General features: G+C 40.3%; 2 protein-coding genes across 8 annotated transcripts in view; one reads left to right on the top strand and one right to left on the bottom strand.

The window, feature by feature from the left end:
- LOC135517710 (N-lysine methyltransferase KMT5A-A-like) lies at positions 1-11,240 on the bottom strand. 3 transcript variants are annotated; one of them, XM_064942250.1, is made up of 7 exons: positions 10,964-11,240; positions 10,161-10,311; positions 8,968-9,259; positions 5,735-5,822; positions 2,907-2,966; positions 1,148-1,338; positions 1-983 (listed from the first exon to the last, which is right to left on the bottom strand). In XM_064942250.1, exons 1-7 carry the CDS (start codon positions 10,970-10,972, stop codon positions 737-739), a joined length of 1,038 nt encoding a protein of 345 aa, XP_064798322.1. In that variant the 5' UTR covers positions 10,973-11,240; the 3' UTR covers positions 1-736. The 3 variants fall into 3 exon arrangements, with proteins under 3 accessions (XP_064798322.1, XP_064798325.1, XP_064798323.1); XM_064942253.1 differs by having other exon boundaries at positions 1-947; XM_064942251.1 differs by having other exon boundaries at positions 8,968-9,256.
- Positions 11,241-11,998: 758 nt separating this feature from the next.
- Positions 11,999-13,891, top strand: part of LOC135517708 (protein strawberry notch homolog 1-like) — a 29,722-nt gene continuing 27,829 nt past the window's right edge. For 4 of the 5 annotated variants that reach the window (XM_064942249.1, XM_064942248.1, XM_064942247.1 and 1 more), the window contains exon 1: positions 11,999-12,337. The gene's annotated coding sequence lies outside the window, so the exon portion shown is untranslated. Of the gene's footprint in view, positions 12,338-13,270; positions 13,592-13,891 lie in introns of those variants that run through there. The other variant, XM_064942246.1, reaches the window with a different exon arrangement.

Genomic DNA, 13,891 nt, shown 5'->3' with positions numbered 1-13,891 from the left:
TAATTTGCATAAAACCTGTTTATTCAATGATGCCTCTACCCCAGCATACATATTTAAATACTTCCTCATGGATCATTTGTTTGTGGACATTGACAGCTTTGTGTGTTAGAGGTACAGATTTGTTCAAGTTCATAAAACAACTATACATAGCATAAAGTTGACATTTCAAATAAAGTGTGAGTTTCAATGGTTGGAATCCTATTCCAGTTTTTGGAACCTTTTAAAGACGGCTCGTAAATTTGCATCTAATAGTTCTGTTTTCTGCATCAACCAGAAAGGGTTCTGGTACCATAAATATAATTATTGCTTAGCAACTAACTACCATACAACCAATTAAGAAAAACTTTGTATAAAAATGCAGAACACTGAACTACAACCTGCATGCCGTGGAAGCACTGGTCTACCGGTAATACAAAATATACAAAAAGAAATGTGCTGGAAAAAACTAGCATGTTTCATAGACTGATAAATATATTAAAAGTATTGATGTCTCCAGACATTTAGAAGGTGTACCTCAATCTAAATGTGTGTTTAAGTCACTGTAACCTAACCCACCCTCCTCAAAAACTCCATCCCCACTAAGCACAAACTACCCCCTCCCTTTCCAAAAAAAAAGAAAAAAATGTGATGACACATTCTGTTGCTAAGGCAATTTTTACATTTAAAAAAACGATCTATTAAGAAACCAAGGTGTTGTTAGCATTTTCCCTTTTCTTTGAGCTGGATCATGTCTCCATCAATGTTTGAGCCAGGGGTGGGCTGCGATGGAAGCTTTGCTGCGGTCGCCGTAGTCGTAGAGCAGCTCCTCGCCCTCATCGACATCTCGCGATGCCACCAGGATGAGGTGAGGCATCCCGTTGATGTCATGGAGTTTGGTTTGACAGTTGCCGTTCTTACTGTGGTTGATCAGACGACCCATGCGACCCGTTTCTTTCGTGGCGTCCACACTAGAGGGAGATGCAGTTGAGAAAACCCCCCCGCCGCTGATATTAGGTTAATCTAACAGTTTGTTATGGTTGAAAAGTTATTACATCATGAAACTTAAAACAAATACTGCATTAGTGAGCAGCCAACAGTGAGAACGCTGAAATAGTTTTGCGGCTACACCAGAGATGCCATACACATAAGAGAGAGTGGTTTGACATACCAGTATGTTTTGCAGAGATACTGAAAGTAGTACATGTAGCAGCCGGTGGCAGGGTTAAGAGCATACTCGGCCTCCCTCATTTTGGCATCAGTGACCTGCAGCAGGTCGCCATGGTACTCCACCACATACTGGCCCTTATCGAAACACTGGGTGGCAAACACTCCTCGACCCTTCCCCTCTATATGCTGCACCTGTACCATTTGGGGAATAAATATACAGCGTATTAGGAAAGTATTCAGACCCCTCGACTTTTGTTACGTTAGACATTCTAAAATGGATTCAAATGCCCCCCCCCTCAATCTACACACAATAGCCCATAATGACGAAGCAAAAACAGGTTCTTAAAATCACCACATTTACATAGGTATTCATACCCTTTGCTCAGTACTTTGTTGAAGCACCTTAGGCAGCAATTACAGCTTAGAGTCTTCTTGGGTATGACGCTACAAGCTTGGCACACCTGTATTTGGGGAGTTTCTCCTATTCTTCTCTGCAGATCCTCTTAAGCTCTGTCAGGTTGGATGGGGAGTGTCACTGCACAGCTATTTTCAAGTCTCTCCAGAGATGTTTCGATCAGATTCAAGTCTCAGCTCTGGCTGGGAACTCAAGGACATTCAGAGACCACTCACGCATTGTCTTTGCTGTGTGCTTAGGGTCGTTGTCCTGCTGGAAGGTGAACCTCCTCCCCAGTCTGAGGTCCTGGGTGCTCTGGAGTAGGTTTTCATCAAGGATCTCTTTGTACTTTGTTCTGTTGATCATTCCCTCAATACTGACTAGTCTCCCCGTTCCTGCCACTGAAAAACCTCACAGCATGCTGCTGACACCACGCTTCCAGACGTGACATTTGGCATTCAGGCCAAAAAGCTCAATCTTGGTTTCGTCAGACCAGAGAATCTTGTTTCTCATGGTCTGGGAGTCCTTTAGGCGTCTTTTGGCAAACTCCAAGTGGGCTCTCATGGGCCTTTTACTGAGGAGCGGCTTCCATCTGGCCACTCTACTCAAGGCCTGATTTGTGGAGTGCTGCAGAGATGGTTGTCCTTCTGGAAGGTTCTCCTATCTATACAGAGAAACTCTTGAGCTCTGTCAGAGTGCCCATCAAGTTCTTGATCATCTCCCTGACCAAGGCCCTTCTCCCCCGATTGCAGACATTTTGGGGTACCCTTCCCCAGATCTGTGCCTCGACACAATCTTGTCTCGGAGCTCTATAGACAATTCCTTCAACCTCATGGCTTGGCTTTTGCACTGTCAACTTTGGGACCTTAGAGACAGGTGTGTGCCTTTCCTAATCATGTCCAATCAATTGAATTTACCACAGGTGGACTGTGGTAAATCAAGTTGTAGAAACATCAAGGATGATCAATGGAAACAAGATGCACTTGAGCTCAATTTAGAGTCTTATAGCAAAGGGTCTGAATACATCTGCAATTTATTTAATGCAAAAAAAAATATAAAAATAAAATTGTTTTGTCATTATGTGGCATTGTGTGTAGATTGAGGCAAAACAATGATTTAATCAATTTTAGAATAACTGTTGTTGTAATGTAACAACCATTTGGTCTGAATATTTTCCAAATGTACTGTATTTTCACTCATGGAATATAATAGTCTATTGAAATAATAAAATGAACTTAGTATCACACACTATTTCTCTGAAAACTGAGAGATGCATTTCATGATACGTCAGTATGAACATAGCAACAAGGTTTTCAAATACAGGGCCTCAGTCAGATTGGCTAAGCGCTGTGATCAATGAGTGTACCTCCATTCCTTCTTCGATCCCATTTATGATCAGATCGTCGATGTGTTTCTTTTGTTCACACTGTAAGAGAATCCAAGCATAGAGGACATGTAATAAGAAATGTAAAATTTGGCTCCACATTTGAAGGAACACAAGTCCTTATTCACAGTTGCCAATGGCAGTATAGCCAATCTCAAATGTTATGAACCTTTCTCCTTTCTAAATAAAAAAAGTTAAACTGCAAAGTTACTAGTGCTGAGCGATTAGTGCTTGGAGGTTGGTTCAGTGTCGGTTATTTCCGTTCGATAATATTTTTGAAAACCTTTAAATGCATTATGAAATGACATTAAAATGATTTGAGCTTTTTAAATGGAAATTCCAAAAATAATGAACACTGGTCAGGTCCACATTGGGTAAAGTTATTTCCTCTTTCTATTGATATGAAATAAATGACTTAGTATTTATTTGATGACCATTATTCTTCATTCCTTAAAGTCATCATCTAATCTCTGCTCAGGCAATAGCAGTCAGCCAGAGAACCAGTTAACAGTATCTCTATGCTCTCCATACTGTATTGGGGCAATTCCACCAATTTTTTCACTTAAAATGTATGGCCAAACTAAAACCATTGATTTAAAAAAGTTGAACAAAATCATACAACTCTGTACAAGGACTACTTTTAACAATTTACACTGAACATTTCACAAACACATTTACTAGAAGAACTGTGCAGATGCAAAGTTTGGTAACAGAATTGAGGTAAAAAATCTCCCTCAGTTTAAAACAATTAAATATCTGCTCCAAATTAAGATTCAAAAGATGTCTACAGAAATAATTGTGTCAGCTATGACATGACACCTCAACTTTGAAAAACATATTTTGGTTATTTAACTGCATTAAGTGAAGTGGATTTACACCCGGTAACAGAATTTCATCATAGGTCCCTGATCTGTACTACACAGAAATGCAAAATCACCAAACAAGACCAATTTTGGTTGGTCCAAACCAAATCTGAACCAATCATAGACGCCCATGTTTCACTAGTTTGGACAACAAAGTGGAGCGCAGTACAGTAAATTAGAGTATAGTTCAGTATAATGTACTTAACTCGTGTGCTCTTATACTGTACTCTTCTCTGAACACTGAACTACACTACTTTTATTTACTGTACTAGAGTTGGGCCATATGGACAAAAATCCATAAATCGAAGGGGTAAAAATGTGCAATGATAAATCGATAACTTCAGATAAATATTTTTTTTTTCTGGGAGGTGCTAGAGCTGGGGGATATGGACAAAATGTCAGTGATAAATTAACTATTTTGCTCAATAACAACATACAACAAAACATTTATTTATTAAATGGTGGCAGGGCTCTCGACAATTATTTCCAGTGCCAAGTAAGAAAGATGGTAGCCTATGATAATATATATAGGAAAAATGCATGATTGTATTTTGATGTGTAACCTATCCAAATACGATCAGATTCATTTTGGGCTCTTAAGAGAATTCGTGCATATTGGCATTTAGGCTATATTATTTACCACTTGAGGAAGTGGGAACTCAAAACACTTAGCTAGATTGCTAACTCTGAATATGATATTGTTGATAGATAGCCAGTAAATGTAATCTAACGTCCTACAAAAACGGTCCAGTGCTAGGCCACTAGATGTAAGCCTATTAAGTGAAAATGGCACGCTCCACTCGGCTCTGTAGGCGCTTCAAAACCCATACTGCATAGCCTACTCCAGTTGTAAAGTGGTGCCATGAACCCAATATTAAGTGGTGAGAAACACATTATATACACTCACAGAACGCTGTGACTCTCCTCTGTAACTAAAACATTAGTTGCTTTGAAAATGTATTTTCGTCGCAATAGTATTTTATGCAACGGTGCTTCTCAGAACGCATCGCTCCCTCCTCCGTGTGCAGTGGGGAGAGGGATTGAGTCAGCAGCCGACAGCAAAACAGGGACAGGCAGACACTTCCATAAGCAGGAATCAACATAATGCATGGGCCATTACTGTCGACCAAATAATGGTTTTAGAACAAATCTACAGGAACGTTGTGTAGCAAAATCACTCATGTAAGAGGAATGCAATGTCAGTGTCTGTCATTTCTGGTTTATCATCCCAGCTCTATATTAGAACAAGTGTCCATATCAACTAGCCCATGTCAGCTATTGTTTATTTATTTATTTTTTAGCCCAGAGATAGTTGTAATTTGTCACTCAAATATCACATGAATACACATTAGACATGTAAAAATGTACAGAATTGCAGGAAGTAAGCATTAAAACTTGCAAAATTCTCTCCACCAACAAGGGTGTGAATAGTTTGTCATGAACAGTGCTTGAGCCCATAGAAATATACATGGTGTGTGCATGGGGGCGTGGGATAATGCAGGGAGCAGCCCTCCCAGCAATTTTGGCACAGTCCATCACTACCCAAACACAACTGGTTTCAAGTGTCCCCCCCAGGTGCACGTTTTGGCTTTTGCCCTAGCACTACACAGCTGAATCAAACAATCGAAGCTTTTCCATTTGAGTTGATTATTTGAACCAGCTGTGTAGTGCTAGGGCAAAACCCAAAACGTGCACCCCGGGGGAGGGGAACCCTGATCTACTGGATGAACTGGGAATCAGACAGGGGATGTACACTGGGTAAAACAAACATTAGAAAAACCTCATAATATTGAGTTGCACCCATTCCACACATGGCCCTCATTTCACACTAGGTCCATTTATCTCTCAATAATCTGCACAGTACACCACAAAATATTTGGTATATAATAGCATGGAAGTGGTCAATGCTTTAAATATTACAAGGTAATAAATGCACTTTGCGCTCACCTTCAATTCCGCTTTGCTTTTCCTGGAGCTTCTCCTTATGGGATAGTAGTCGGTTACTTTGCGGTTTTGGGAATTCCTGCTCACTGCTCTGTTAAAAAAAATATGTATGAACTAGCATTAATTAACAAACACCATGTTTTACATATACGGGCACATATGAGCCATGTTCTTATCAAAGTGTCCAACAGACAGACATTGCAGCCCTTTGTGGTACATCAATTATATAGCTGTCCCCGACCTACAGTGGTCTGTTCTTTAGAAATTGACGTTTAAAAAAACCTGTATTTTATACATGTAGGCTACTGAGCTTGCTTGATGCTAAGCACACAGATTAAATAATTAAGACACACAAATGACTGAAGAGGGATCCAGAAACCAAGACCGCCTAAACAGGACGATAATTTTTTATTTTTTTTTCAAAAATGAAAATAAAATGTTCCTGACCCTCTTCCACCCCGCTGCTGCTGGCCTTGGCAGATTAGGCTGTTATGCTCCTGAAGTTGCCGGTAGGTAATAGGCTACACCAGGGTTCAGCAACCTTTTCCATTTGGAGTGCCAATTTATCTTACTATTTCTACCAATCTGCGTGCCAGTTATGATTTTCATATGCACATTTGTGGAACAATTTCATTTATAATTATAATAATACTTCTATGTAAAAATAACCTACAATAAAGTCAACAAATTAAAATCATTGCAGCCTGTAGGTAGAAAATAACATGATCAAAATAAATGTCCTTTAAAATCGCATTGGCTACACATGGCCGGTCTACAAGGAACTTTAAAACATTGTATTAACTAAAATATAAAAAAAAAAAGAAAAGCCCCTTTTCAGGACCCTGTCTTTCAAAGAGATTTGGATTTTTACAAATTAACGTCACAGATCTTCATTGTAAAGGGTTTAAACACTGTTTCCCATGCTTGTTCAATGAACCATAAACAATTAATGAACATGCACCTGTGGAAAGTTCGTTAAGACACTAACAGCTTACAGACTGTTGGCATTTAAGGTCACAGTTATGAAAACTTGGGACACTAAAGAGGCTTTTCTACTGACTCTGAAAAACAACAAAAGAAAGATGCCCAAGGTCCCTGCTCATTTGTGTGAACATTCCTTAGGCGTGCTGCAAGGAGGCATGAGGACTGCAGATGTGGCCAGGGCAATAAATTGCAATGTCCGTACTGTGAGACACCTAAGACAGCGCTACAGGGAGACAGGGCAGACAGCTGATCATCCTAGCAGTGGCAGACCACGTGTAACGACACCTGCACAGGATCAGTACATCTGAACATAACCCCTTCAGGACAGGTACAGGATGCCAACAACAACTGCACGAGTTACACCAGGAGCGCACAATCCCTCCACCAGTGCTCAGACTGTCTGCAATAGGCTGAGAGAGGCTGGACTGAGGGCTTGTAGGCCTGTTGTAAGGCAGGTCCTCACCAGACATCACCGGAAACAACGTTGCTTAATGGCACAAACCCGCCGTCGCTGTATTTACTAAAGACAAGATAAAATCAAGAATAGTCTAATGGGTGACAATATTAGCCTATCACTTGTGAATTATCACCATGTGAGCAAGAGGCGCTGCACACTCACAGAGAAGGGCACAACGCAGCACTCCGGGCCGCAAAAGGCCTGGATTAATTTCAGGTGCATTATGCCGCCGTGAAATTCATTATCAAGTGCTTGTCAAATTGTTAATGAGAGACTGATGGTGTGTACAGCCTGCACAAAAAAAACAAAGCAGAGCTCAAGCCTTTCAAGATACTCTAATGATGATGATTTGAAAAAAAGTCTCATCATGCAGCCTTACAAAGTATCAAACATCAAAACATACAGCCCAACTTTTGTAAAACAACTGAAGTTATAGTAATAACTCAAAATGAACCATATGAGTAACTATTTATTTGTTAACTGCTCACAGAATAGCCACATGTGCACACTCACTCAAATCGTTTGGAGAAATGATTTATATTTTATTCAGCTTTGTTTAATTCATATTAGAAAATAATGCCACGGAATTTTATGCAAATCTTGTCTGCTAAATGAACTCGTGTAGCCCACAGCCATTTGGCAAAGCCAGATCAGGACAACTCAAGAGTATGCTATTATGTTCTTCTGAAATAGACTACATTTTCTTCATATCATGCTTCTTTGGTCCAGTCTAAAATAAATAATGTTTATTGTGATGTGTAGGATATATTACATGGCTTTATTAGACTTTTAAAATGGCTTGTAGGCTATGTGTGGAAGCCAGGAGATGCTAATGTTGTGTTTATGTTAACTGTCAATTACCGCGAGACTGACAGTTATTTGCTTGACAATCACCGGCTTATGAAATCTCGTGACCGCCACAGCCCTACCCCTGGCCTGAGAGAATAGAAGTTCAATATGTAGCTAGATATAGAAGGCTAACGTTAACTAGCTAACGTTGCTCATGAAAGGAAGTTAGGCTAGCGAGCAAGCATTTTTAGCCCGGTTACCTACGACAACACAAATTTCAATTGTGTAATGTATGACAGAGTGATAGACCGTTTGGTCAACATGAAAGAGGAGGATGGCATTGGCGAGAGTCAACATGTTTTTTCTACTTGCACAAACATGCACGCACACAGAAATCAGAAGCATGGACAGCCACATCATATCACAATTTTACATTGATTAGACTATTGTTTTTGCTATCTTTTAGTTGTCACTGTAAGCATAGGTGATTTGATGTTGAAATGGTGCTGGAATTAGTGGAGGCAGCTCCGGCTTTGTGACTTGCGGTAACTCTTTGGTTCTAAGTCTATAGCTGTTTAGCGGTCCGAAAATGTAGGAAACATTAACTTGCTTGACCATGTAACTGTTTGTTACATGCAATATGCATTATGGACTTCAGACAGAGGTTGCTCTCTGGTTTTGTGATGAAACAAAAGGGGGAAAAAAATGTGGCATCATATGAAGCTTTATGGCTTACTCTGTAATGAGTAGTATTTTGATTGAAATAACAATTCTCACAAAGCCACCACTACCTCAAGTTCAGTTCACTCAGAATATGTGCACATGGGAGACGCACAAACTCTGCAGTTCACCAATTCCAATTATAATACACCCTTTTTACATAATTATTCACATGCTCCAGTTTAGTGCATGCATTTGACAGTCCCTAGCTATTGTAATAAGTGTTTTTTAGCTATAAAAGCACCCGACAAAATGTGATTGTGTGTGACATCCAGTGAGAGCTTACATTCTTAGTGCTGACTTCTTCCCTTTGGCCTTGCGTCGGTTGTCCCTCCTCTGGTTGGCGAGGTGAGCAGCGGTGTTGTTGGTGAGTAGGGTGTGGGTGATGTTGTTACTGGGGGCAGGAGGGGAGGAGACATCAGCTGGGGAACGGAGGCAGGAGACTGGGGAGAAGTGGAGAAGCTGCTGGGAGGACTGATGCTGGTTCTCATCTGTCCTGCAGGGCCACTGGCTGTGGCTCTCTTCCATGTCTGCCAGCTTCAGGACGCATGTCGCCTCAGAGTTCAGTCTCCTGGCTGCTGGGTGGGGCAAGCAAAGAGAAAGTCAGATGAGGATATAACAGCATTCATGTCAATGGCTTCATCTCATTCACATTGCTTTTGTACAGTTCATGTAAAATGGGCTAACAAGAATAAGTAACTTTAGACTATCGAGATGCCACAGACTAAACCCACAGCGCCTCAGATGTGATGAGAATGTTATTTTTGAATGAGGGGTGAAGTGATGGACCAAATCAAATTTTATTTGTCACATACACATGGTTAGCAGATGTTAATGCGAGTGTAGCGAAATGCTTGTGCTTCTAGTTCCGACAATGCAGTAATAACCAACAAGTAATCTAACTAACAATTCCTAAACTACTGTCTTATACACAGTGTAAGGGGATAAAGAATATGTACATAAGGATATATGAATGAGTGATGGTACAGAGCAGCATAGGAAAGATAGATAGACAGTAGATAGACAGTAGATGGTATCGAGTACAGTATATACATATGAGATGAGTATGTAAACAAAATGGCATAGTTAAAGTGGCTAGTGATACATGTATTACATAAGGATGCAGTCAATGATATGATATAGATGATATAGAGACCATGGTGAAGCCAACCTAATCATGCAGCAATGTTCAACGTTTCATGTAAACACACATTTTACTCAGTATTCACTAAGCCACATCAATGTGTATAGACATTGATCTAGGCCAGGTATGGGCAACTGGCGGCATGCAATGCCTAATCATGGTCAAATTTCCACCCACATGGCCCCATTGATTTTGTTAGTCACTCTCACTCAGATATCATATTAAAAACTGCAAACATTTCTCTCCACCCGATGGCAGAATGTGTACTTGCAGGAAAGAGGCAAATAGAAGGAACAGGACATGCACTGCAGTAGTTCAATTAATACACTACATACCATCCGCTTGCCTCTGTGTTTCATTCTGTATAGAGCAGCATCCAGCGTACTTTCCCTCCTGAATGAGTTTGATGGTCATCTCATCACGGACAGGTGATTTGGACTTGCTGTGGCCCAGGAGAGTGATGGAGTGGCTGTTTAGTACCATGTCCTGTCAAAGGAAGAGGTGGAAACAATCAATCATTTGCTGTTGCTGTGTGTGGAGACGTCAACAATGTAAATAACATAACGTTGAAATTAATTTTCCAAAAGGTTAATGTCGAGGACATTCGACCATAACAACTGTTGAGTAATGTCTGGCAGTCACCTGACCTGGTCTCATGAAAAAGAGGAGACCTGTGTCAATACACTAGCAGTGACGCCAGCCAGCAACCTAATTTGGCTAACTATGACTAAATACACCCGCACAACATACGGGCCTCCTGGTTGTTAGCTCGACCGTTCGCTTATTCACATTATTTGTGACAAACATGTTGTTTTCGAGAACATGCAAACGTGGCTGTATATTTGAGTTACAAATGCCTCGCCCACTAAAAGCGACTAACTTTTTATTTCGACCATTCGCTTATTCAACCGATAGGAGTAGTTAGCTGGAGTAGGGAGAATAACGTATAGTTAGCTAGCTAACCATGCTAGCTAACATCATACAACAATGTTGGACATTGATCAAGTAACGTTAAAAACAAATACCTAACTTGCATAGAAATAACAATCCACTCCCCCCTATTTTCCTAGATTAATGTAACCTATTTTTTTGTAAAATAACAAAGTACACATTTGACGAATTGTTACAGCCAACTTACCCCGTTCATTTCTGGATTGTTTTGTTTTTTTGTATTTATGCGAAAAAGGCTTCGGGTCCACTCTTCTGTTGCAGTAAAACAATATCCAGAAGCCGTGTCTCCCCGTATGTCCCCAGCGTCATACAACAGTCATCCCACCTCTCTGCTGCCTTCGTACACTCTCCGCCGTCTCCACAAAGGTCACTTTTGTATGTTTTCCTTTGAAATTATTCAGCCCAGGCAGTTTCCACAGTTCCTCCCCTCCGCCATGTTTTAATGTAACTCATTCAAGGGAGGGAGCCATGTAACGTTTAAAGGGACGGTAATTCTAAAGCAGAGCCAACAGGCGTCGCTGTCTAACATTGTTTTGGGGAGTTAATTAATCAACATGAATCATTATCATCATCCTCATTAAAGAATTACCTTCTGAAAATAAGTATTTTACAGAATCTGAGTAAACAACAAATTGAAAAACAGTCTAAACTCTGTCTCTGTACTTTGATATTGGTGTGTCAGGTTTCGTTTGTGGCTGTTTTATATTTTGTCAACAAACTTTTCGCACTGCCTTTTTATCTTGACCTCATGATTTTGCAAAAATGTATGTCTTCCTCATCGTTTCTCTGTATTATTTTTACAATATTTTTGACACTGCACGGTATACCATTGAATGATTGTGTAAAATGTTATTTTATTATACATCATATATATTTTCTGTTTATTACTGAAGCTATTAAGAGCATGAAGTAATGCAGCCGGGGAGGTCACCATCTAAGTGGTCCTTCTCAAGGTTTCGACTTTCCAGGGAGATTTTCCTTGCCTCTATGCTGCTGTTTGCTTTTTGGGTCTCTTTATGATTTAGATTGGGTTACTACTGATTGATTGATTTGTGCAATATATAAACATGCAGCACAAAGGATTAGACCTTAACGCCGTTATGATTTGAAATCATGTCACACAGACCTCGAATAACGTAGCAAATGTTTTACCCTGACCTTCCCAAAATGGGGGTTCCCAATGACATATTTTACATAATGAGGAAACGTCGACTGGACGTCACTTCCTTCAAAGACTTCACGCGGTCACGTGACGAGGGTTTAGCACTCTGTTTCTGGAATCTGTAAGGTTTAAAATTATGCTTGAAATGTCAACATTCTTTTCTTTATCGATTGCTGATCGCCAACGGACGCCCCGCGACCACTTAGATATCATTTTTTATCGACGGAGTGCTAGGAATTCGCGCCTGAAAATTCCAGCTCTCGGGCTAAACGTCACGTGACCAATACGCGACTCTGGTCGTTTGGTAAAGATGGCGAAAGGTGGTTAGAAAACAGCGGAGCGAAGAGGGTAACAGCCCCTGTAACCGCCGCGATAAACTGGACACCCGTTGACTGCCAAGTGAGTGTTGTTGCCTGGCACAAATATTTGTAAATGGTTGGTGATTTCCCCAGGATCACGGTGAAGTGTTTATAGTGAGGCTGTAACATGTTCTTTTCTTGAAATTGTATTTTATTGTCCTCTTCGCATAACAACTAACGCGGCAACGTTAACGTTAGCTGTTAGCTAACGGCGTGACAGAGCATAACACCAACACGGCTTAGTACGCTATTAGCTAACTAGCCAGTTAACTTAAAGCGAACTAGAGTAACGTTAGCGAAATTCCTTTTGTAACATTAACTATTACTGTAGATATGATTACCTTACTAATGGTAGTGATGCTAGTTAGCGAATGTGTTATTTGGGTTGTATTTTAGTACATTGTTTTCTTAGTGCAGTAAAATTCAGAGCGGGCAGTAGGGGTTAGCCAGTTTCAGTAACGTTATAATGCAGTAGCTAATGGCATAGCTACATAGTTAAGTTATCCAGCAAGCTAACTAGCTTAAATGCCAAGGTGAATGGGACTTGTTTACGCCGCTGTCGCGTGAATAGTAAGGTTGCTTTGCACACACAAAACAGTTGCATATCGATGTAAATTGATACCATAGTTAGTAACTTGATTTATCAAATCAGTGGACAGCTCAGCCAAGTTAACGTTAGCTAGCTAATGGTCAGGTGAGTTTCAAGTAGCTAACGTTAGCTAGCTAATATACTGCAGTGCTATTGACTTTAGAGGGTGTGTGGTTTCCTAGCTATGTATGTGTACAAGCCACATGAATCTTCTAAATGTCTTAGCCTGATCTAAACAGCAAGCATATATAGAACATGTTAGATTTGACATTAGCTAGCTACTGTTAGCTAGTCTTGTGAACGACGACGTCACTCCAGGAAATTGAGACTACGGAGTAGGGAGCAAGTCAAGTGCAAACACGTGCCAGGGTCCGGGTCACATTGTAACCAGACAAATTCTCAATATCACACACCTGGATGTACACCTTGTATTTAAGTGTGTAACTGCTGAATATTCTTGCAGTCTGCCTTGACCGATATGTTTTAAGAGTTGGGACCCACTGTAGAACATTTCTAAACATCCTTGACGCTTCCTGGCCGGTGCCACATGCCAGTCAACATTCTGTTGCTATCATCTGCTCTGGGTGGAAAGTTTTTATTTATTTGAATTACTAGTAGCAGCAGCAACCAACATCATACTTTATTAGTGCACAGCTGAGTGAAAATATCTGGTCTGATGATTGGATGAACTGTTAGCTTACCAAGGTAAACAGTCACTCAGTGGTCACATGTCTGCCACATGGAGCTGTGCATTAGGTCCTGTTGTATGTTTTAGAAATATCTGTTGCTACTTATTTTACATGAAAGCAGTTGATTCAAAACTCGAAACTATTTGTATTTTTTTCATTGTGTAGTTTTTAATGATTTTTGAGCTCTTATGCTTGTATTTGTTGGTGTGAAATTGTGTGCTGTATCAGGGTGTGTTAGCTTTTATTTAACGGTACGACATAACAGAAGTAGTGTTGAAAAATACAGTTAATTACAGACACACACAATTTTGGTTAG

This window comes from Oncorhynchus masou, chromosome 28 (assembly GCF_036934945.1).
Source record: "Oncorhynchus masou masou isolate Uvic2021 chromosome 28, UVic_Omas_1.1, whole genome shotgun sequence".
Classification (NCBI taxonomy): domain Eukaryota; kingdom Metazoa; phylum Chordata; class Actinopteri; order Salmoniformes; family Salmonidae; genus Oncorhynchus; species Oncorhynchus masou.
This window is presented reverse-complemented; position numbering and strand designations above follow the sequence as displayed.